The following is a 23,850-nucleotide window of genomic DNA, read 5'->3' as shown; positions in this document are numbered from 1 at the left end:
GAATGGGAGCCACAGGTACAATGGAAGAGTTTCTGCATTCCTAATCACATTTTAAAGAGAAAGGAAAACATGAAAGTGGTTTTGAAAAGCAAGTTAGTTTTTCCACTGAGGGGGTGGGGTGGGTGGGTGGTGCTTGCATATGAATACACACACACACACACACACACACACACACACACTCTGCTCTCCATGTTTATAGAGCAAATGCTCTTGCCTACTGAGCCATGTCCTCGCCCCTGAAGCTGATTCAAGGATAGATTTTATTTAAACTTATATGGAATAATATTTTAATGTGACAGCAATATAAAAAAGTCATTTTTTTCTTGCCATATCTTTGAAATCCTTGGACTAGCCATATTTAAAGCGCTCAGGAGCCACAAGTAGCTGGTGACTACTGCACTGGACAGGAAAATCTTCCCCAGCTGAATGGAGATTTCAGATTTGATCATCTTCTAACAGCCACGTGGGAGTCCTTCCATGTGTGAGGGGAGCTTCTGAGGGCTCCTCATGTGCGTGGTGTTTACATTATCACATGTAACATGCAAGCTTTTCTAAACTGCACACTTGAGATGGGCTTTTTACAGTGCCTGTGTTATAGCTGTCTCAGTGCTATAGCTTTAATATAGCATAGATATTAGCGACAATAAGGCCACTGCTGGGTTTCTTTCTGATTTAGTGTGCCATGCTAACATCACTCTTCTGTGGACTGTGTGCCTTCATAGAACATGTAGTTATCCAGTGACTATTTTGCTTCCGCTCAGGATGTGTCTAGTGCGAATGAAGCAGGAAGGCCGGACTGGAAAGTACATGTGCCGGATCATAGTTCATTTCATGTGGGAAGATGTGGAGCAGCGAGGCCGAGTCATGGGGGTGAGTGTGCCCCCAGATGCTGACCCTGGATCATGGCTAACCCGAGTTTGGGGGTTCTTTCTGCTTTAGAATGGATTTGCTTTTGGATTTCTGTGGAATGTTGGCTAGCGCCAGAGCGGCAGCTCAGCTGTAGTCACTTTTTTTGCCTCTTGGAAGCCTGACATGCCACGGATACTTCATGGGTTTGTGCGCATCATTGTGGTTTGTTGGAATGAGGACATCTTGTATACAGAAGTAGATAGAATTCTGGTGATGCAGAGGACAGAATGGGGAACCAAATAGTAATCTGTAAGCCACCTTACCCGCCCAGTGGAAGCACCGAGCTCTTCCCCATGCAGTTTAATTAGGATCCTTGTAATCTTGCTTGTTACATCTTACTTATTTCTACTTACATTTTATTAGTTACATCTTGCTTCTTACATCTTACTTATTACTATTTCTACTTACTCCTATTCCTATTCTTAGTTCTATTCCTACATCTTACTTCTATCCTTACATACTTACTCCTATCTATCATACTTACTCTTCTATCCCATCACCAGCCCTAATTCTACATACTTACTCCTATCTCCACATACTTATTTACTCTCTCTACTCCATACTTACTCTATATCCAGCCCCCAGCCCTTGTGGGTTAAATACTTTCCCTGGTCCCAATCAGCATCAGCTACATAGGCTGCGGGAAAATCATGCCAACTTGCATCATAAACTGGAGGCACTCAGCTTCTCCAACTAAGGGCTTGATTATCAATGCTCCCTGCTCTGGCCGGAAACCACGTGTTCAAAATATATTGGGTGGCAGCGGCGGCTCCCCACAGTAATCTAGCTCTAGGACACTGCCTTTGACATTACTTCAATATTTGAATGAGTTCCCCTTTGATTGGTCGGTCGGTTGGTTGGTTTTGATTTTCTTTAGACATGGATTCATGCACCTTATGAGTTCCTGATTCTCCTGCCCCATCTAAGTGCTATGGTTATAGGCACATACCCTCATACCTGACCCTCTTGGTTAGTCCTTATGGGAACTTATGGGAAGATCCTCGGGGAGACAACACTGGTCACTAGCAACCTTGAATATTTTGCCTAAGTAGCCATTGAAAATGAATACCTTAGTAAATTCAGTAATTAGCCTGAGAAAAGAGAATATGGATCATGCAAGTGTGAGCACGAGTGTTTGTGTGTATGTGTGCACACACATGTGCATGTGTGTGTAAAATGATTGCTCACTATAGGACATATGTAGTGCTGGTTTTTATGCATGTTTGCTTTATTCTACATGATCTCAGTCTTCGTGTATGTCCACACAACTCTCTTTTCAGTCACATCCTGTTCGAAGTCTGTCCATGCTTAGTGGCTGTTCGGTTATGGCTGACTGTCATTGTCCCCATCTTCACTCACTCCTCTGCTGTTGTCTGCTAACACCGAGTATGTTTTCTTTGAGACTTATGCCCTGCATGCAGGTGACAGTTTCCTCCTGGAAAACCTCTGGGTCCCTCTGGGTCCCTCTGGGTTGAGGGTTTTCTCATGTCTTTGAAGGAACTGCAGTGTAGGAGGTGTAGAAAGCCTGGGTTTGCCTTTAAGAACCTTTATGGACATTAGCATGATGCTCTGTGGGGACAGCGTGGCAATGGCCATTGGTTCTAAGAAAATGAAACACCAGTTGTACCTGCGGTCACCACCATCTGCCTTGAAGTCACAACTGAGATCTCTATGTGTTAAAGTGCGTGAGCGTTCCTGAATGTATGTATGTGTTCCACATGTATGCAGGAGCTTAAGCTGGTCACAAGAGAGTGTTGGGTCCCTCTAATCTCTTTACCTTATAGTTAGAAGCCACCATGTGGGTGCCGGGAACTGAACCCAGATCCTCTTCAAGAACCACCTAGCCACGTCTCTGGCCCCTGCTGAGCTCCTTTTATAACTGTCCCCTTTGGTTCTTGTTTCATTTGCCCTACCCCACCCCCACTCCCGCCTTCTGTCCTGCGCCCGCTTTCTTTGCCTTCCAGAGGGAGGTCAGCAGACCAAGCGACTCATACAGCTGGATTTCCTACGTCCTCAAGTGTTTACTGCTCACTTGTGGCAGCACACACTGGACTAGGGCAGTGCTGGCATTTCAAATCACCCTACTAATGATGACCAGTAATACCCACTGGCCAGCCAAAGCCCGTGCTGCCTGCCAGGCATTGCGTTACAGGCTCTTCCATTAGGTGAACCTGTTTTGCTTATCTCTGTTGACTGAACTCTGCTGGCAGTGGGACCACCAGGACCATGTGAGCCACAGCTGTCCTATCCCAAATAGCCTAATAATCCAGAAATTGCTGACTTCTGGACCACAGGAATTTTTTAATCACACCCTGTCCCACAGATTTTCTCTCCCATATTTAACAGCAGTTGACACTTTGAGCCTTCTCTGTGGTGCTTTGTGTGGAATCTCCCTCCTACCTCATTGTAAGCTTTATGAACGCAGGAAACTGTCTTATTGTATTTTTTGCTTATGTGGTAACATCATATGGATAAATAGGATGAGTTAGTTGAATGAGGGCATAAATTAGACCTCAGCGTTTGGTATAGTCGTTATATAGACAAGGCCGGCCTAGAACTTAACTATGTAGACTAGGCTGGCCTTGTATTCACAGAGATCCTCCTCCATCTGCCTCCCATTACTGGGATTAGAGGTGTGCACCACTATGTTAATATATTCTAAGATAACTCATTAGATAAATGGTACTTGACTCATTCCTTTCTGATATTGTCCTACAGGAGTCTTTAATTTTTCTCCTCTATCTTGTCTACTTGGATTGTTCTAGAGAGTGTGCCATCCTATAGGGTGGTACAGTTTATCTGGGGTCTTGGTAAGTTTCTGACCATAGCCAGAGAATCTACTTTCTCTCCCTCCCCCTCTCTCTTTCCCTCCCTCCCTTCCTTTCTCTCTGTTTCTCTTTCCCTTTGTCTCTCTTTTTCAGAGTGTCCCAGGCTGGCCTCGAACTCATTATGTAACTCAGGATGGCCTTAAACTTTGGATCCTCTTACCTCCAGCTCCCAAACGCTGAGATTGTAGGTGTGCACCATCATGCCTTGTTTTATGTTGTGTTGGGAATGAACCTAGCGTGCTAGAAACCAACTGAGCCATATCCTCAGTCCGGAGCTTTTTCCTCTCCTTTGCCGTGTTCTTTCACCTGGTCTCATGTCACCCAGACTGACCTTGTACTCACTCTGTAGCCAAGGACGACCTTGGACTTCTGGGCCTTTTGTTTCCACATCCCAAGTTCTGGGGTTACAGGCATCTACATCACATTCAGTTTAGAGTGTCTACTTTTCTAACAAGTTTCCAGGTTCTGCCTGTGTTCATAGGTGTGTGGAAGGTGGCAAGCATACTTTAAATAGCAAGATATTAGTAATTTCCCTAGTATAGGCTCCTACATTACCTTCAGTACAAGAAATGCCCAAGCTCTAGCAAAAACCATAAATGAAAGATAGTGTTTTCAAAATGGAAACTTAGAAGGCTTGGGTAATTATGGTTCTTGCTCTTCATTATATTTGACACAGCCTTTCCCTCTAACTTGATGGTATAACATACTTTTTCTATAGGAAGGCTAGTTGGATATTAACCCTTGTAATTTGTGAGTGTGTTGCATGTATAGGGGTTTCAGTTAGTGTATAGCCTGCAGCAGTGGTGCATCTGACTTGAGAAAAGCAGAAGGTGGAAAAAACAGAGTCTGGCCAGGCCTCCCACAGTAGACAAGCCTTCCCTGTGCTTCAGTAGACCAGAGCAGGCCCAGGGTGCTAACTAACTGTGGGGCTGCAGAGATTCCTCTTAGCTTTGAAAAAAAGAAAAACAGATTTAAAGGTGGTAATTTGCAAATCTTTCTGTGTTATTTGGCGTTCCAGGTATAGCTCTGTAAGAAAAGCCATAGAAAAAGTAAAACTTATAAAACCAGTCAAGGTTGTGGTGGTTTTTCTCATGCCAGAGAATTCTTAGAAGCCATTACTTTGAGTGGATGGGTGTGGCAAAGCTCAAGAAGCCAAAACTGCCTCCTGCAAACTGATGACGAGTCAGAAATTTTCATCAAGAATTCCTTTGAAACTAGAATTCCTATCAAGAACTCGTTTGGTCTTCAAGTTCTGGTGTCATGCAATAGGGAACTTTGGCTTTTCCGAGGCTTCTAAGAAGCCAACTGTTATGGCACAGGCTCAGGAGTCATTGGGGAAGCCAGTACAAAAAGCAACTGCTAAATTCGAGGTTACAAAACTCACATCAATAATTTAGTGTTCTGGCTTTTTAAAAGAAAAAAAACCCCAATATTTGGGATTTAAATATATAAATTAGCTGTGGAAGTAAAGTTCATTATATCACCTCATCTGGTCTTGCTTTATTTCCTTAACTGGTTCTTAAAAACCTTTGTGAGCCTCGTTGCAGCTGACGAGGTTGGAGACCATTTTTCCTTGGGCCCTTGCCTTGCTCCTGAGTGGTGGTAGGCGTAAGAACCAGGACTCGACACAGCTGTAAAAACAGACAGCCCTTTGGCCTCAGCACTTTATCCTGCAGCAGGCAGATTTCAGATGTAAATTTCACCCTGCCTCTCCTGCTAATGAAGTAAGTGTCTTTTGCTGGGTTTGCACCAGGTGTGTCCAGTCTTGGGGCTAACTGGGAGCTTTACTTCATTTTTCCATTTGTGACATTTCAACCAAACTTCAAAAACAAACAAGAATTAGCTCAAGGCAGTGGCTCAGCGTGTTAATGGTAACCTTAGGCTGGCGAAATGACTTCCTGTCAGTTCGCTCAGCCAGACATCTCCACCTTACGGCTCACAATGGGCAGGTTTAAGTTTTCCGAGCCAAGTTGGGAGGACTGGGGATAGGCTATAGTTAAGGAAATACAATTTCTTATCATAGGTGGTTCCTACAGCCAGGTTGCCTCAGTAAGATTTCAGATAGGCCAGGTGGTGGCGGCGCACACCTTTAATGCCAGCACTTGGGAGGCAGAGGCAGGTGGATCTCTGAGTTTGAGGCCAGCCTGGTCTACAGAGTGAGTTCCAGGATAGCCTGGGCTACACAGAGAAACCCTGTCTTGAAAAAAAAAAAAAGATCTTCAGATAGATGACTTCTTGCCAATGGTATTCCAATGGTATTCCAGAATAAGAATAAATCTCCTGTTGCTTTCTGGTCCCCTATCCAGTATCAGAGCTGCTTGATGAGATGGTACAGAGGGAAGAGTTGATAGAGAGCCCTGACACAAACTGGTCTCTTTGACGAATTTTTGGATTCACCAAATTTGGATAATAACAAAGGCTTTAGATTTTCTGAAATTCTCCTTCCAATCTTCCAAGTTTCAAATAGCCCATCCACCTTGTTCTTCCTCCCCACAAAGATTTGCCTTGCTTATCAGACCTGTATTGCATTGCAAGCTCCTCCCTGCTCACACTCTGTGGTCTATGTTAATGCCAAACTCCTTTCCCACACTGCTTCTTGAACCTTAAGCACGTGCAGCTTCTAGCACAGCCTGGCACTGACGAAGCACTCTCTGAGATTCGCACACCCAGCCTGCCAGCCAAGCCAGGGGTCTTGCTGTTCCTGTTTTGTGTGTTTTCCTCATTCAGGGTGTGCATCGAGATTGTCCTCATACTTCCTCCCCAGCCCCTCCACCAGACTGGAGCCAATCCAGTTCTCCCTCACTGCAAGCCCCGTAAGAATTCCCATAGCCTTCTTTGGGCTTTTTTCCCCTTCTCTCTTATGTCAAGGTTGTTGGTGCAGATTGGCTATCTTCTAGATGAATTCCTGAGGGTCAGGGCTGTATGTATCTCTCAAGTCTCCAGAGTGCTTATAATTAATTACCTGTTGGCTGAGTAGTGAGTCACCAAAGACTGAAAGACGTTTCTAGAGGCCTGGGAGAGGTATTAGGGAAGTGGGGTGGAGATGCCCTTTTTATTCTGAGGATATTTGTCTGTTGTGTTAGTATTAACTATTGGGAGAAAGAATGATTTTTTTTCCTAGCAACAATTTTTAAAAATTACATGTATTTGCATGAGTGCCTGTGCATATGTGTACAGGTTGCATGTTCTAGGTGTGTGTGTGGAGGTCAGAGGACAGCTTGCAGGGTTCAGCTCTCCTACCATGCAAGGGAACTGACTCAGGCCACCAGGCTTGGCAGCAGGCGCACACTGCTAAGTCCCTGCCTTCATTTTTTATATTTCTATTTTCTCTGCTTTTCAATTTCCTACTGGAGTTGATTGATTTTTTTTTTTTAAACTGAGCTTATAGTAGGGTATTTTATGTTTCAGAAGTGGGATTTGGATATTAACAAAGGCTTTAGATTTTCTGAAAGATCTCCTTCCAATCTTATAAGTTTCAAGTAGCCCCTCCCCCACGTTCTTGCTCCCCATACAGATTTCCAAAGAGGGCCTGGGATATAACTCAGTGGTAGAATGCTTACCTAGCATTCACATGAACTTGAGTGTAATCCCTGGAAAAAATCTTAAATTCCTATTTTACTGTGCTGGGCTTTGCATCTCAAGGTCAGGATTAAAACTCAGTGTCAAAGGCTTTGAAATATAAGAACTACCTTAAAGATGGTTTTTATAATCATAAATATAAATGGTGTGTGCTTAAATAAAGAGGCCTTTGAGCTGGATGACATGAAAATAAGATTCTGTTTTTATTTATTATTTTTTTCTTTTAGGTTTTTCAATACAGAGTTTTTCTATATAGATAGCCCTAGCTGTCCTGGAACTCACTCTGTAGACTAGGCTGGCCTTGAACTCAAAAACTCCGCCTGCCTCTGCCTCCCAAATGCTGGGATTAAAGGCGTGCGCCACCACTGCCCGGCTAAGATTCTATATTTGTTCTTAGATGTCAGTAGCTCCCTGGAAGGGTTTTAAGTGGCCTACACTATTAGAATTGGACACTCAGTTATTAGGATAAATATTAGGAGAAAGATAAGTTTTTAGATTTTGAAAGTGTGTGTGTATGTGTGTGTGTGTGTGTCCACAGATTTTGAAAGTGCATGCGTGCGTGCATGAGCGTGTGTGTGTGTGTGTGTGTGTGTGTGTGTGTGTGCGCGCGCGTGTGTGTGTGTGTGTCCACAGAGGCCAGAAGAAAGTGTTAGATCCCCAGAAGCTACAGTAACAGCTGGTTGTGAGATGCCTGTCTGGTGCTGGGAACCAAACTCAGATCCTTTGGAATAGCAGGGTTACTTTCAAACTTCTGAGCCCTCTCTCTAGTCCCAAAGCTAAAATCTTTTATTTATTTATTTATTTATTTTATGTGTATGAGTACACTGTAGCTGTACAAATGGCCGGTGGTTATGAACCACCATGTGGTTGCTGGGATCTGAACTCAGGACCTTCAGAAGAGCAGTCAGTGCTCTCACCCACTGAGCCATCTCGCCAGCCCCCAAAGCTAAATTCTTAGAAGAAAAAGTGCTTTTTCATTGGGAACTGGCTCATGAATTTGAGCTGAGTCCACAGAGGATCCACCTATCCCTGAAGGTACACCCTCCATCCACGTAAGTTTCTAAAAACCTGATAAGGGATCATTCAAGCAAGTAGTTTGCTAACCGATTTGGCACCTGTACCCAGAACCCATGATACTAGTCTGAGGGCTCAACCACTTGTCCTGCTGAGTGGCTGCTCTCTGGTTCACACCCCAACCCCCAACCTTCTCCAATGCTAGGGATCCCTTCTAGTTCCTTGAGCATGCTCAGGGAGTCTGTCATTGATCTAGGGCCCTAGCCTTCCTTTTTGCATTTTGTTTTTAGAATAGGGACTTACTAAGTTGCCCAGGTTGGACTTGGTCTTCTGTAGCTCAGTTAGACCCCAATTTTTAATTCTTCTGTCTCAGCCTCTGGGGAAGCTTGCACTACCAGGCTCTCCCGGATCCACTTCATTTTACCAGAAGTCCTTGAGAGAAGATTGATAAGCCTTTCCATGTTGAAAATGAATTGCAGCATGGAATTCCCAGTACACTTGGTCATTTATCTGTAGTTTCTGTTCCTACCTTCAGTTACAAACTGTGGGGGTTCCTGAGCTCTCAGTGTTGCTAAAGCATCAGAAGTGGAGCTCTGTACCTACTTAAATTACACTTATTTAGTTGGATGCCCTACTTCATAGTATTTCTATAAAGGAGCAGTGACCTTATTCTACTTTTCAAAGCCTTGCTAGGGGCCAGCAAGAAGGTAGATGGCTCAGCAAGCAAGGGAGCTTGGTGCCAAGCCAGACGATCTGCGTTCTAACCCCAAGACCCACAAGGTGGATGGAGAAAAGCATCTGCCCAGTTGTCCTTACTTCCACATGGAGGCCACGATAGACACGTGCACGCACGCGCACACCTTGTATGTGTGTGTACATGTGTGTATGTGTGCCATCCATAAGCTCATACTCCACAAACAACCCTCCTTTAGTGCTCCTTACGCTGAATGCTCCTAGCTCAGCTCTCCTTTCAAGGGACCAGGCTTCCCTTCCAGTCCTTGTTTTCTTCGCCTGATTTCATTTGATGTCCCCTGCTCATAGTCATGACACAGTGAGAGGTGAGTGCAGGGACGTGGAAGTGACGGATATAGCCAGCCAGAGTCACTTTCCAGCTCACCTTTCAGGGGCTACCAATGCTGTTTCCAAATAAGTGTCAGTGTCAGGAGTCAGAGGACAGGCAGCCCCATGAGACATACTTCCTGTCTCCCTTCTGACGTCACCAAGCTGAATTCTTAGTCATCCCCGAGTCCTGCCTCTTCCTCTGCATCTGCTTGGCTTGCTAGTTGCATGCTTCACATATCTCCCTGCGCCGGGTTCTCAGTGGCCCATTGCTTCACCTCGAGCACCATCTCACTTTATTGCAAGTCACTTCTGAAGCAATTCTTGGCTATTCCCAATCCAGGCCTTCTGCCATCTGACTGCCAGAGACCTTCCTAAGTCCCACATCTGATCATGTCCCTCTCGTACCAGAAACCTGAGTGCACTCACCACATAGGAGACAAAATTTAAATACCTTGGAAGTGTGTATAGAACCTTTGGTAGGTACATAAACCATAATATCTCTCTTTCTCTCTCTCTCTCTCTCTCTCTCTCTCTCTCTCTCTCTCTCTCTCTCTCTCTCTTTTGAGACAGAGTCTCACTATGTAGCTCAGCCTGTCTGGGAACTTGCTATGTAGACCAGGCCAGCTTCAAACTCATAGAGATCCTCCTTCCTCTGTTTCTGACTACTGTCTTTCAAATAAATAAATAAATAAATAAATAAGTTGGCGGTGGTGGCACACGCCTTTAATCCCAGCACTTGGGAGGCAGAGGCAGGTGGATTTCTGAGTCCGAGGCCAGCCTGGTCTACAGAGTGAGTTCTAGGACAGCTAGGGCTACACAGAGAAACCCTGTCTCAAAAAATAAATAAATAAATAAATAAATAAACAAACAAACATTGAACTGTTTAGATGTTTCTAAAATATTAAGATCTTTAAACTTTTTATTTGCAGTTTTTAAAAATTTAAATACAGTTACATCATTTCCCCCATTAGACCCTCTAGAATGTTTTGATAGCTGCAGTTTATCAAATGATAAATGTAGGTGCTGGGAATCTGAACTCAGGTCTTTCTGCTTAAATGGCAAACTTTTTACTGGCTGAGCCATCTCCTGGCCCCTGTACAGATCTTTTTAAAAAATTAGATTTTTAATTTTTAATCTGCATGTATTCTACCTGTATGTATGCCTGTACACCACGTCTGCTTGCTGCCTGAGTAGGCCAGAAGAGGACATCAGATCCCCTGGGCCTGGAGGTGCAGATGGTTGTGAGTCTCTGTGTGTTGTTGGGAATTGAACCCAGGTCCTTAGCAAGAAGAGCCATTGGCCTTAACCTGCTAAACCATCTCTTTAGCACCCTTTGTAATAAATTTTTAAGCCATAATTGATTTATGCAATTAATTTAACTCAAGTTACGTAAACTAAGGATCCCAGTGTCCCTGGTGTTCTGGGCAGCCCAGTGCCTCGGGCCTCAGTGCACACTCTTGTTTGGGGAGCATAGCTACTTGACTGTCATTATCTTCTGGCTGACAGTCTTCTCTGATCATACCTGGATTTGCTTTCTGGGGTCATCTCCCTACCACCATCATCCCCAACAAAAGGCTCATTATATTCTCTCCCCGCCCTGCCTCATGGATCCTTTCTGTGGCTATGCTCCGGAGCTCCTTTATAAGGAAAAAGAGCCTCAGACTGTTAGACTGGAGAGGGAGAACCTGAGAGATGTTTTTTAACTTTGATTTTTAATCCATGAAGATTGTGCATATTGCTGCTTAAATACCACTGATGTGGATCAGGCCCTTTCCAGCTCTGTGTCGGGGAAATGGAGGTTCAGTACCGTTCAGTGTCATACCCTGGACTATACAGCTAGCACACATTGCCCTGCGGACCGCAGCTTGACCTTCCTATGCCCAGTATTCCCATACCATCCCCTCATCCATCTTGTTACCAAAGACCAAGAGGGTGGCTGTCCTTGAATCTGGAAATGCCTGAATCCCTGTGGACTTGCAGTTTTGGATCCAGTAGGCCGAGGTCTTCTACACAGAACTACCAGAGATTTCGGGAGAAAAGACAGGTGCTCATGGCCGCGCTCCTTGAGCGGTGCCCTCCTTGTCTCCTAGCAGTTAGAGCTTGATGTCTCCACATCGTGGGAATTTGCCTCAGTTGATCTTACAATTATTTTTCAGAGACTCCTCAGTTATGTTTTTTTAAGAAGAGCAGAACAGGGAGGCTGAGCAGGGGCTCGATAGGCTGGGCCAGGAGACTAACAAAGGCAGTATTATGTGCTCATGGCAAAGCCAATAAATGAATTCAAGAGACACCTAGATGTGTTTCTAGAGGAGGGCATGAGGGGGAAGGGTCTGGTGGAGAGGCAGAACAGTGGGATTAAGATAAATTAAAATGGAGCCAGCTTGCTGGCTGAGGGGACTGCTCTTCCTGTTCCCTCTGCGCTTCAGATCTCTTGTCCCGCGCAGTTGAAAAGTTAAAAAAAACAGTCTGTACCATGAACCTCATATTCACCCCTTCAGACCCTGCCTCAGGAAAAGAAGATTGTCCCAAGGCCATTTCAGCATGTGTCTGGGCACTGCACCCACCAGCTGCTGCTGGGGATCTTAGACTCTAACCTAAAAAGGAGTCTTGAGCTGACTGGTCAGAGTCCAGATCTTTGTTCCCATCCCTGAAGCCTCAGCATCACTTGGGGCTTTGTCAGGAATCAGCTGGCTAAGAAACTCTTTGAATGGGGCCTGTGGTGGTTTGAATGAGGGTGTCCTTCCTGGGATGGTCAGATGTTTGAATACTTGGTCCGTGGTTGGTGGCACTTTCTGGGTAGGTTTAGGAGGTGTGGCCTTGTTGGAGGAAGTCTGTCACCATGGGTGGTCTTCGAGGTTTCAAAGCCGCCTGCCCTCTCAGGTTTGCTCCCTCTGCTTCCTCTTTGCAGTTCAGGGTGTAAGCGTTCAGCTTGTTTGTTACTCTAGCCGCCATGCCTGCCTCTTGCCGCCACCCCCACCCCCATCATCACAGACGCTCACCCTCTGGAACCATAAGCCCAAATCCTATACCTTCCTTTGGTCACTGTTTGATCGCAGTAAGAGAAAAGTAATACAGGTCCAGCAAGATTTTTAAAACAAACCCTTCTGCTTCAGAACCACTGTTCCTAGTCTGACCCTATCTTTTACCTAATGGAGAGCTAGAGAGAGAAGAATAAACAGAGATACTGACTGGGGACCCCAGGCTGTTCTTAGCACACTCCTTGCCTGGTGGGGTAGGGTGTGGTCAGGCACGAATGCCACTCAGTGGTTGAGTGTAATGGTGACAGCCACATTCACTCACTGCTGTGTACTTTATGAGAACTGTGGCTTTTACTATCTTATAACTGTCTATCTGTGAGACTGCACTCTACCTTCACATTTCAGATGAGGAAACCAGAGACCAGCAAGATGAGTCTATTTGTTTCCAGTAGCAGCTGTAGCTTTTATTATCATAAACTTGGTGGCCTGAAACAACAGAAATGTATTCTCTCATAGTCCTAGATTCTAGGACATAGAGACAAAAAAAAAAAAAAAAAATTGTCTGGATCCAGATGTCCTTCTGGTGGCTCTGGGGAAGGAAGGGTCTGCTCCTTACCCTGCTAGCCTCTGGTGGCTGCCAGCGCGTACCTTGACTTCTGGCTGCATCTCTTCTTCTCTCTGGTTCCAGTCTCCCTCGGGCTCCCTTGTAAGGACGTATGGGATGCACTTAGGGCCCTTTCAGATTGATTTCCATATCTTAGAAGTCGTAATCATGTCTACAAATTTATCTGTTTTCATATGAAGACCATTTCAAGGAGTATGGATGCAGGCATCTTCTGGAAGACTGCTTCTCATGTAGCATAACTGCGGGCTTTTCCACCCGTGTGTGCCCCAGCTCCCAAATAACGACTAGGAGGCGTATTCATTTAATAAACACCTAGACCATAAGCTAGGTTTGTTTCCCAGCCAGCTCATAGTTTCTATTAACCCATGTATACAATTCTATGTCTGCCACAGGGCTAGCTACCTGTGGTCAGTTTTGTATGTCCAACTCCCTCTGAAGCAGGGAATCTCCCCGTGCTTGATTATCCTCCAGAGTTCTAATCTCTCCACTGGAACTCCCACCTTCTCCTTCCTGCCTTTTTATTGGCCATCAGCTTTTTATTGACAGGTGATGCTTCCACATAGTACATAAGAGATTATCCCTACAGTGTATGCACAGAAACCCCAAAACTTAGCAGACTTAGTCTCCAGGGTCTCCCCCAGCCTTCCAGGTGCTGCGGTTCTATGCATAGGCTTCCCCACCTCCATCCCAGCCCTGCTCTGTTCACTGTTCTGTGCTGCTGGATAAGGTCAATACAATACTTGCATTGTATTAGACACTAGACATTTGGCTTAAGTTTTTGTCTGAACATGTTTCTATTCTCTTGGGATCCCCTGGGTCCAGTGGCAACTGTCTTCTAGCTTTAATGGGAAACAATGTTGTTATACCAGGTGACTCTAATTCCTAACATGATGCCCATGCCTTGTTTATAGATTATTTTTTGTTTTTAATTATATGTCCATGTGTATGTGCACTTGAGTGCAGTACCAAAAGAGGCCAGAAGAGTGTGCCATATCCCCCCAGAGCTGGAGGTACAGATGGGTATGAGCTGCTAAACCTGGATTCTGGGAATCAAACTTGTGTCCTCTTCAAAAGCAGTACACATACCTTGCTGACTTTTGAGCCACACAACCCTCATTTGTTTATTTTGAAAGAACATTCTTACAATATTCAGTTCTAGAGCCAGGTGGTGGTGGCGCACACCTTTAATCCCAGCACTTGGGAGGCAGAGGCAGGCGGATTTCTGAGTTTGAGGCCAGCCTGGTCTACAGTGTGGGTTCCAGGTCAGCCAGAGAAACCCTGTCTCGAAAAAACAAAACACAAAACAAAACAAAAACCAATATGCTGTTCTAATCACATTCCTCATCCTACCAGAAAATGAACATTTATCACCATTTCAGGCTAATGAAGGGGTGGTATGGGTGTGGTGTAAAGAAAGAAGTCCTAGGCAGCCTGGTCACTTGGCTCAGTCAAATACAGCTCGACTAAGTCACGTCTCTGAGAGGTGAATTAGATACTCTTCACATACGTTTCCAGGCTCAGCATTCTGCAATGAGAGGACTAAAAGGCTTGCCTTGTATTGTGTTCCAGAGCTGTTTGTGTTCTTGATTTTTTTTTTCTTTTTCTTTTTTTTTTTTTTTTTTTTTGGTTTTTCAAGACAGGGTTTCTCTGTATATCCCTGGCTGTCCTAGAACTCACTCTGTAGACCAGGCTGGCCTCAAACTCAAATCCACCTGCCTCTGCCTCCCAAGTGCTGGAATTAAAGGCGTGCGCCACCACTGCCCCACTCTTGATTTTTTTTTCTAATAGAAGCAGTTCATTAGGCACAAAATTCTATCTATCTATCTGTCTATCTGTCTGTCTGTCTGTCTGTCTGTCTGTCTGTCTATCTATCTATCTATCTATCTATCTAACTAGCTAGCTTAGCTCTAATCATGTCCTGCCAGCCTCCAGCTACTATGCTAAGCACTAGAGATACAAGGATGGCTAAGACTTCTGGTCTAGCAGAGGGTAAACATGAACGAAATTATAATATTGAGAAACTCCAGTGTTTAAATGACTGAAGGCCAGAAGGGAAGAGCTTGAGACAGATGACATTTGGGATGGCTTTCTGGGTAAGTGTTACGGAGTGGCATGCAAGGGCAGGCACTTCCTTTGCAGGCCTTGTTCCTTTTCCTGTGCTTGTGAAAGCAGGTTCTCTCTAGCTCCACTTTGATCCTCTGTCCCTCTGCATGCAGTGATTACAGATTCATTGACTCCAGAGTCTGAAAACTGGCCACACACAAACCCTCCTCCCTGTTCTGGGCTTTGTTGTTTAGCTTGAGATAGGGTCTCTCTCTGTAGTCCTGGCTGACCTAGAACTCTGTATGTAGACCAGGTTGGACTTTCTAAGGTACTTGCCATCAGGCTTAACGACCTGAGTTCTATTCCAGGACCCACACGGTGGAATGAGAGAACCCACTCCTGTAAGCTGTCCTCTGACCTTTGCACATGCATACACGCTCTCAAAAAAATAAATGCAATCTTTTTTACTTAAAAAAAGAAATATATATGGAGGGCTTTGTTTTCAGTGGCCGCCTTCCCAACCCCCAGCCTTTAGGAGGGGTCATTGTACAGCTTTTCCATGCTCACTGTTCGCTTCACTTTTACTGGAGGGCAAAACTAGGGCAGAGAAATAATTTTTATTCACTTCTGAAAGGTTACAGTAATAAAGAAACTCTTGTTAACATCAGAGAACGTTGCAGCCAAGAGTTTTCACAGTCTGGCATTGTTTATTTTACATGTAATTTGGAACCTTCTGCACTCTTAAAATATTGGCACAAAAATGTTTTAACTCTTGCAGTACTTCACTGGAGGCAACAGCTGTGTGGTGTGAGAGGGACAGCCGGGCCCTGGAGAACCATTCACCCTCTTCCTGCTGGCAAGAGCAAAATGGTGTGTGTGTGTGTGTGTATCAGTGTGTGTATGTATGTGTCACTATGTGTGTTTTTGTGTGTGTCAGCGTATGTTGTATGTATGTGTGTGCCAGTGTGTGTTGTGTGTGTCTGTGTCAGTGTGTGAGTCTGTGTTTGTGTGTGTATCATTGTGTGTCACTATGTGTGTCTCTATGTGTGTGTCAGCATATGTTGTGTGTAGTGTGTGTCAATGTGTGTCACTGTGTGTGTCTGTGTGTCAGTCTGTGTGTATGTCAGTGTGTGTGTAAAGATGCACATACACATTTGCATTTACTCGAGGGTATAGTACCTGGAAGCCCTGCGCCTGTCCTGAGGATCTTCCAGGCTTCCTTCATTAACCACGAGAGCGGTGCGACAGTCAGCTTCCCCAGATGGCACAGAGCTTCCCTTATTTAGCTGCCTCGGCAGGACTGGTCACTGGCCCCTTTCTCTCCAACACTCTCTATTTCTCGCCTCCTTGGCTTTTGTTTTAGTTAGAGGTATACTATGTAGGAGCCGGATGGTTTGCCTGGCAGCCTGCAGACATTGTTGCCTCATTTATCCCTACAGCTGAGCACAGGGAGTGGTGTAGGCATCCATGATTTACATCCGATGTGAGAGCTAAGGAAGAAGAGCAGCGCATTTGCCTGTGGTCACTCTACAGTCACTGGCCAGTTCCAACCAGTTCAAAACCTCTGCCCTTTTAGACATACATCATAGATCCTTTTTAAGCTATGATGAACCTCTTTTGGAAGTAGGTACAATATAATAATAACACTACTGAAGCAAGCACATGAATCGTGTGTCAATGGCAACATGAACTCACCCTGCGATCACATGACCAGCTGCTAGTGCAGAGCAGGGCTGGTTCCCAACAAAAGGCTTTAATTCCTATTTTGTTAGGTTGAGATTAAGATTTTAAAGCAATTACAGAAGGACATTAGGGGTTAAATTGAGGAAGAAGGTGCCAGTCTGGGGCTAGCCACCTAGGCTTCCTTAGCTGCAGGCTCAACTTTGCTCTCACAATCTGGGGACCCTTCTCCTTCCTCCATCTGTCTTCTTGGCCTTTATTAGGCTCAGGCAGTCCCCATGACTGGCCATGGTTTCCTTTCTGGCTGGGGACTGTGGCCTACTGCTCTCTTTCCTCTAAGTCCATCATTTTCCCTCTTGGTTTCCACAATAGAGCGTTTGCAAAATAGACAGAGCATGCAGCTATTAGGCAGGCTCTGAGGTGCTGTCCTCACTACGCAGTGCCCTTGGGATGGCCAACCAAGGGCCTTTCCCCAGCAGGAGTCTGCGTGTGGAGGAGACCAGCTTCCAGCTCCTTGACTTGCAGCCCAAGGACCTGGGTCCTAACTATGTCACCGCCCCAGTTGGCTTTAGGACCCTTGGCAGATCTCTTTACCTCTTCTTGCCTTTGTTCCTTTCTCTATTAGTCACATGGTGCTTGGGTTGTAGTATGAAGGCTGTATAAGAGCCTATCCAATAGCATGTCACCTAATCTTAATTGTGAGGGGAGTGTGCGCACCTGCCATGCACCTCTCGGCTTCTTGAGAATAGAGATGTGTTTCTCAGCTTTGTGAGGGATGGAGGTGGTGTTTTTGGTTTTTGTAACCCTATTGCAGGAGGCCTGCATCAGGCACAGCCGTCACTCAGCTCAGCCCCTTAGCATGGCTTGGGCCAACCATGGTGGGCACAAATAAATGCTTTAGTTTCTCCGTTTGTACTTGGGGAAATGGCCTTTATTTTGGGGGCTTTAAGGACAATTTCATACGCAATGTGTGGTGTTTGGAGCCCTTTGAAAGGGAGGGTCCTAGGGAAATTAATGGTGTTTCTGCTGTTCCTGAGAAAGGGCTTTGTGGTTCTCGGTGAATAAATTATTTGGACTGAGTTTTCTAACACCTCCTACTCGGCTGGTCGCTGAGGCTTTTTTTTTTTTTTTTTTTTTTTTTTAATAACTGTCTGCAGTAATGCTTTTTTTTGCTCATGACTTATAAAGATATATAGTTTTGGTGTTGGACTTTTGACCCCTGCCTGCTCCCAGGAGAGATATTTCTATCAGAATAATAAAAGGTGTAAACTATCAGTCGCTTGTTTTCTGGGCCATGGGCTTGTGAGTGGCTGGGGCAGGGGATAAAAGATGCTTCTCCCTGAGTGTTCAGTGGCTTTCCAAGTGTCCCTACTTGTCCCCTGTCCAAGCCTCTCCTGCTCCCTTTGCTAAGGTTCTTTGGATTTCAGATAAGCTATTGTCTTTGGCATTTTGAGATGCATAGCTTTCTGTTTGGGGCTTTCTATAGTCCCCTTGCTTTAGCTCCCCAAGCGAGCGGCTTGGCGAAGGAAACCTCTCTAGAGAAAGGAAGGCTGGCTGCCCTGTCTCATCCTGCTTGCTGCATGTAGGGGCCTGTGGTACACAGGAGGCTCTTGCTTCTTATGCTTCTCCCCTCTCTGTTCCAGATGCCTGTCCCACTGTGAAGCATTCACGTGGCCTGGGAAGATGGGTCAGGCAGTAAAGCGCTTGCCACACAAGTTTAAATCCCCAGCATCCACATAAAAAGCCGGGCACATCAGTAAATCTCTGTAATCCTAATGCTAGGAAGGAAGAGGCAGAGGATCTCTGAGGTTTGCTGGCCAGCTGGTGTAGCCAGTCAGTAAGCAAGAGACCCTGCCTCAAAAAACAAAACAAAACAAACAAAGACCAAACGAAGAAAGCAGAACCGAAAACAAAGTAGAGAGATTGGAGAGACACCTGGCACTGCCCTGTCTGCAGTTGCCAGGGCTCTCTACTTGCTGCCACCCGCCAGCCTGCATCCATTACTCATGTGGCTTGACTGAGGATTCACCCTTCCAGCTGGGCATGCAGCTAACACCATCACTTGGGAGATGGAAGCTAGAAGGTCAGGAAATCAAGTCATTCTCCACTACATGTTGAATTTCAGAACAGCCTGTTGTATGAGACTCTGTCTCAAAAAGACAAGAAGAAAGAAAGGAAGGAAGGAAGGAAGAAGGAAAGAAAGAAAGAAAGAAAGAAAGAAAGAAAGAAAGAAAGAAAGAGAGAAAGATTGCTTTATTCATATATTGAAGGAACACCAAAGAAAGAAAGAAAAAAAGAAAGAAAGAAAGAGAGAGAGAGAGAGAGAGAGAGAGAGAGAAAGAAAGATTGTTTTATTCATTTATTGAAGGAACATCCTTATTCATTTCGTACCACGCTCTAACCCCAAAATCCTGTTAGCTAAAAGTATTTCAGGAAAAAGTGACCTTACAGGGCTTACAAGCTGTGTAATGCCAGGAAGATAAATGGATCTCTTCCTGGGTTCAGTTCCAAACTAAATAGATAAACAAGAAAGATAGGCGCTCACCTGCTGTTTTGTTTTGCTTTTGCGGTAAGTTTCCTAGAGAAGCCATCATAGGGAAGGCAGTGTGAAAGAAGGGAGGATGAGCCGGTGCTGGGGTGGGGCAGAGGGGGGACCTTCCTCTCCAGGTGAGCAGCGAGGCTGAGTGTGAAACTTCCTTTCAGAGGCATGTCACAGAGTGGTTGGCAGTGCTAAGGCAGACTGCTCAGATGCTGCCTCTAGCCGTGCGGCTTAGGTCAGGGTGCAGACTCTGTGTGCTTCTGTTTTTCACCTGTAAAATGGAGGTAGCAGTGTACCCAGCCTGTTGTCCTAATCGATAGATCTGTGACAGTCAAGTGAGGTGTCTGGCACATGTGAGGCCCCTTAAGCAGCACTGGGAAATGCAATTTCTTCGCTTTCTTGAATACAGAGCACTGAAAAGATTTCCTTACCAGACACAGCATTCTGGTCAAGCTCGGTATTCTTTTTCCTTTGGATAAAATACCATTTAAAGAACATTTTACTTTAAAAAAAAAAAATTGGGTGCTGGAGAGATGGCTCAGAGGTTAAGAGCATTGGCTGCTCTTACAGAGGACCTGGGTTCAATTCCCAGCATCCATATAGTGGCTCATAGTCACTGGAACTTTTGTTCCAGGGAATCTGATGCCCTCTTCTGACCTCCACAGGAACCAGACACACACTTGGCGAACAAACATACACACAGGCAAAGCATTCATACAATAAAATAAGAAAGAAAACAAGAAGTCTCTTTGGGGAGCCACTTGGAGCTCACAAGACCAGGTGCCAGCTCCATTTTAAGGACATCCAAAGCTTGGTCCTTAATCACTCTGAGTGGGAGTGATCTTACAGGCTCACACAGTCCGGTTCAGCCTTCCCAGGATATTTCTACGGGATTCTCTAAGCTCTCATTGGATCTCAAGTCTCTCTGAGCCTTAAAAGAACACTGCACCAAAACTGAAGAGGCTGAGGGCAGGGGCATTACCTGAGCCATGGAGGGGAATCACCTGAGCCCAGGAAGGAGTTCTTGAACAGAACAGTGAGACCTTGTCACTCATAAACAAGTTGGGCTGACCAAGCCTTTGTTTCCTCACGTCTGCGTTTCGGAATGACCTCTTCCTCAGATTACCACTGGGTTGGTCACTTGGAAATATTGAATTCCAGACAGTAAGCAGTAAGGACGCAGTGGTGAGAGAGGAACACCCTGTGGCCAATGGAGATGTCTGCCGTACTGTTTAGTCTGGACCCAGGTGGAGTCACCAGTCAAATTGTGTGACTCTTCCTTGGGGACAGCCCCACCTGTCTACCTGAAGAAGAAGGCAGTGCTGCTGAATGACACAGCTAGGGCCCTCTTCGTATGACAAGGATTCAGTCAGCTGCTTCTGTAAGCAAATGTGGCCATACAGATGTCGTAGCTCTGAGTGAGGCTTGCGGTGTGGACAAGCACTGAAGCTGATGAACTCAGCGTGGCCTTTAGCCCTCCATGGTGTTTAGGCCCCAGCAGCCATTTCCTTGACTTTCTTGGTTAAGAGTAACCCGAATTGTTATCTGTTTTTACCTGTTGGATCCTGTTTGTGTATTTGATGTGGCTAATTGTGATAGGGAGCAAACATCTTGTGGTTTTCCACTGTGCCCTGTCTGCCCATGTTTAATTAAAAAAAGATTATTAAAAAAGCTAAATTTTCCCTATAGCTTCCTGAACTCATAAATGTAGGGTTCAATTAGGAGCCTGCGAATGTCTCTAGAAACCTATGTGTGTCCACATCTTCTCACTGATAGTCATCAGATCTGATGGCCACAAGCAGAGTAGAGAGGACCAGATGAATGGCACCTACGGACCTGTAGTGAACACATTACCGAAAAGGAAGTTCAGGCTCCTAAAGCTGGACCCATATTCTGTACCCCTACTCCCCTGGAGACGCCTGCTGGGCTCAAGCTAAATACACAGCTTGCTCGCATTACATCTTATCCAAGTAAGATTTTCCATTACCACAGCATAAAAGACATTAAGGGCAGAGTGATGGCTAAAACCCTGCAAGACTACAGGGCTACACGTCCTGCGCCCGGGGTCGGAAAGTCATCGGTGTGGTTGACTTGGTTGTTGCCTTTTGTCTTCTCCTTTGCTTTCCCTCAGTGGGGTCTGATTATGTGCAGGTTATGGTCTCACCCTGTCCCCTTCATTGGCCGACAACTTGATATTGTTGGTCCTGCACTACACCCCACAGGCCCTCCCCCTTTGAGGCAGGGTCTCATGTAGCACAAGCTGGTCCTGAACTCATGATGTAGCAGAGGCTAACTCTGAATTTTTGCTATTCCTTCCTCTGCCTCCCAAGTGCTCAGAGTACAGGCTTGTGCCACTGCACCCCGCTACGCTTTGTCCTCAGTTTGTTCTGCTGTCTATCCTAACCCTGTCAGCCATACAGTTGGAAAATTCGTGTGGGCTTCCTTGCCTTCAGGTGGCATTGAGGGCCATTTACAGGCAATATAGACTGCCTTTCTGCTGGTTTGGTTCACACACACACACACTCACACACACACTCACACACACACATGCGAGCGTGCATCATGGCACACGTGAGAGTCAGTTCTCTTTTTCTACCATGTGGGTCCCTGGACTTGGTGGCAGTCGCTTTTACCCTCTGAGCCATCTTACCAATCCGCCACTATAAACTGTTGTTGTTCTTGTTCCTCTATTTGTTGTTGTTACAGCTCTAAAAAACATGCTGGACGTGGTAGCACAGGCCTTTAAAACCCCAGCCCTCAAGAGGCAGAGGCAGGAGGATCATTGAGGTTGAGGCTAGCCTGGTCTGTTTTTCTCTCTGTGGATTTCTGTGTACCACCCTTTCTGTCTGAACAAACCTGTGTACATTCTGAAGTACGGTAGAATGGCGCCTCTTCTCTGAAGCCCTTAAGTCCCCGTGCCATTGCCATAATTGACATGGTGTTTTAAGTTCATCCAGTCCCCACTTGCACTCCTTCTGTTTCTGGGTCACACTGTAGTTCAATATTAATCTCCACAGTGGCTGCACCAATTTACATTCTTTTAGGATGGTCCCAGTTTACTTTCTTTTCTTTGTATTTTGGATTCTGGACATCCTTACAGGGATGAATGGAATTATCTTTTACTTATACTTCAGGTCATTGTCTTGCTCATTGGTTTGACCTTGATTCCTGGGGAGTAGTGATCCTCAATAAACTTCCCAGTTTCCTGTTGTTGCATTTCACAGTAGAACACCAAAAGCCTGACCAAGACATGTATGCCCTAGTGCCTGCAAGCAGAGCATAAGCCCTTTCTTACCCGAGAAGAATGAGCAAGCACTGCTTGGGAAGATCTGTTATTTCGTAGCTCTCCCTGTTGAAGAGCAGGTGGAGGTGGGAAGGTGCCTTAGAACACACTTGAGAGTAGCAGGCTATTGTGCTGTGTGAGTGGCTGACACTTGTGAAAGTTTTCCCCATTCAGAAACTCTGCTCCAGGGACCTCAGGTTTCTGTAGAGATCTCCTGCTGCTTCTCCAGCAAGTGCTAGTGACGGGGAGACTCCCTTGAGACTTGTTTCAGCAGAGATGCTGGTTTGAGCGAGGTGTGGAATTTCATAGCCTGTGTGAGAACAGAAGCTGGGTCTCCTCGTCTAGAATGGAGTTGGGACCATGGGAACAGCTGCAGCTGTCTTCTTGTGCCCGGGGAGCTTTCTTGAAATGTGGAAAGGTTGATGCAAACCACTGCTTCAAGACATAGTTATGGCAAACCATCGGCTGGTTCAGCCGCCTCATGCCGCTCTTCGCCTTCAAGAAGCGCACCGTGTAACACAGTGTGTTGGACTTGGCCTGTAAACAGATTGTTAAGTAGATAGTGAGTGCTCCTGGTGGAAGCGTAAGACCCACCAGAAGGAAAAGCCGCAAGCATGGAAGTCTCAAACAGCTCCCAGAAACGGAAGAGGGGGACTTCTCTATAAGGTGAGGACAGTGGGGTACACCTTTATAAGGACAGTAGGGGATACCTTCTCTATAAGGTGAGGACAGTGAGGGACACCTCCTCTATAAGATGAGCACAGTGGGGGACACCTCTGTAAGGACAGTGGGAAATACCTGCTCTATAAGGTGAGGACAGTGGGGGACACCTCTATAGGACAGTAGGGGACACCTCATCTATAAGGTGAGGACAGTGGGGGGACACCTTTATAAGGACAGTGGGGGACACCTCTATAAGGACAGTGGGGGGACACCTTTATAAGGACAGTGGGGGACACCTGCTCTATAAGGTGAGGACAGTGGGGGACACCTCTATAAGGACAGTGGGGGGCACCTGCTTTATAAGGTGAGAACAGTGGGGGACACCTCTATAAGGACAGTAGGGGACACCTCCTCTATAAGGTGAGGACATTGGGGGACACCTCTATAAGGACAGTGGGGGATACCTCTTCTATAAGGTGAGGACAGTGGGGGATACCTCTATAAGGACAGTGGGGGACACCTCCTCTATAAGGTGAAGACAGTGGGGGACACCTCTATAAGGACAGTGGGGGATACCTCCTCTATAAGGTGAGGACAGTGGGGGACACCTCTATAAGGGGACACCTGCTCTATAAGGTGAGGACAGT

At 45.7% G+C, this 23,850-nt stretch overlaps 1 protein-coding gene across 5 annotated transcripts in view; it reads left to right on the top strand.

Annotated features, from left to right (window-relative positions):
• LOC116091249 (ubiquinol-cytochrome-c reductase complex assembly factor 1) overlaps positions 1 to 23,850 on the top strand; it is a 91,674-nt gene that overhangs the window by 45,198 nt on the left and 22,626 nt on the right. For all 5 annotated transcript variants that reach the window (XM_031372439.1, XM_031372442.1, XM_031372438.1 and 2 more), the window contains one exon: positions 762 to 870. In XM_031372439.1, the coding sequence (XP_031228299.1) occupies positions 762 to 870 (109 nt within the window). The remainder of the gene's footprint in view (positions 1 to 761; positions 871 to 23,850) is intronic.

Source organism: Mastomys coucha, unplaced genomic scaffold (genome assembly GCF_008632895.1).
Source record: "Mastomys coucha isolate ucsf_1 unplaced genomic scaffold, UCSF_Mcou_1 pScaffold15, whole genome shotgun sequence".
Taxonomy (NCBI): Eukaryota; Metazoa; Chordata; class Mammalia; order Rodentia; family Muridae; genus Mastomys; species Mastomys coucha.
Note: the sequence above shows the minus strand (reverse complement) of the source record. Positions and strands in the feature narration are given on the sequence as shown.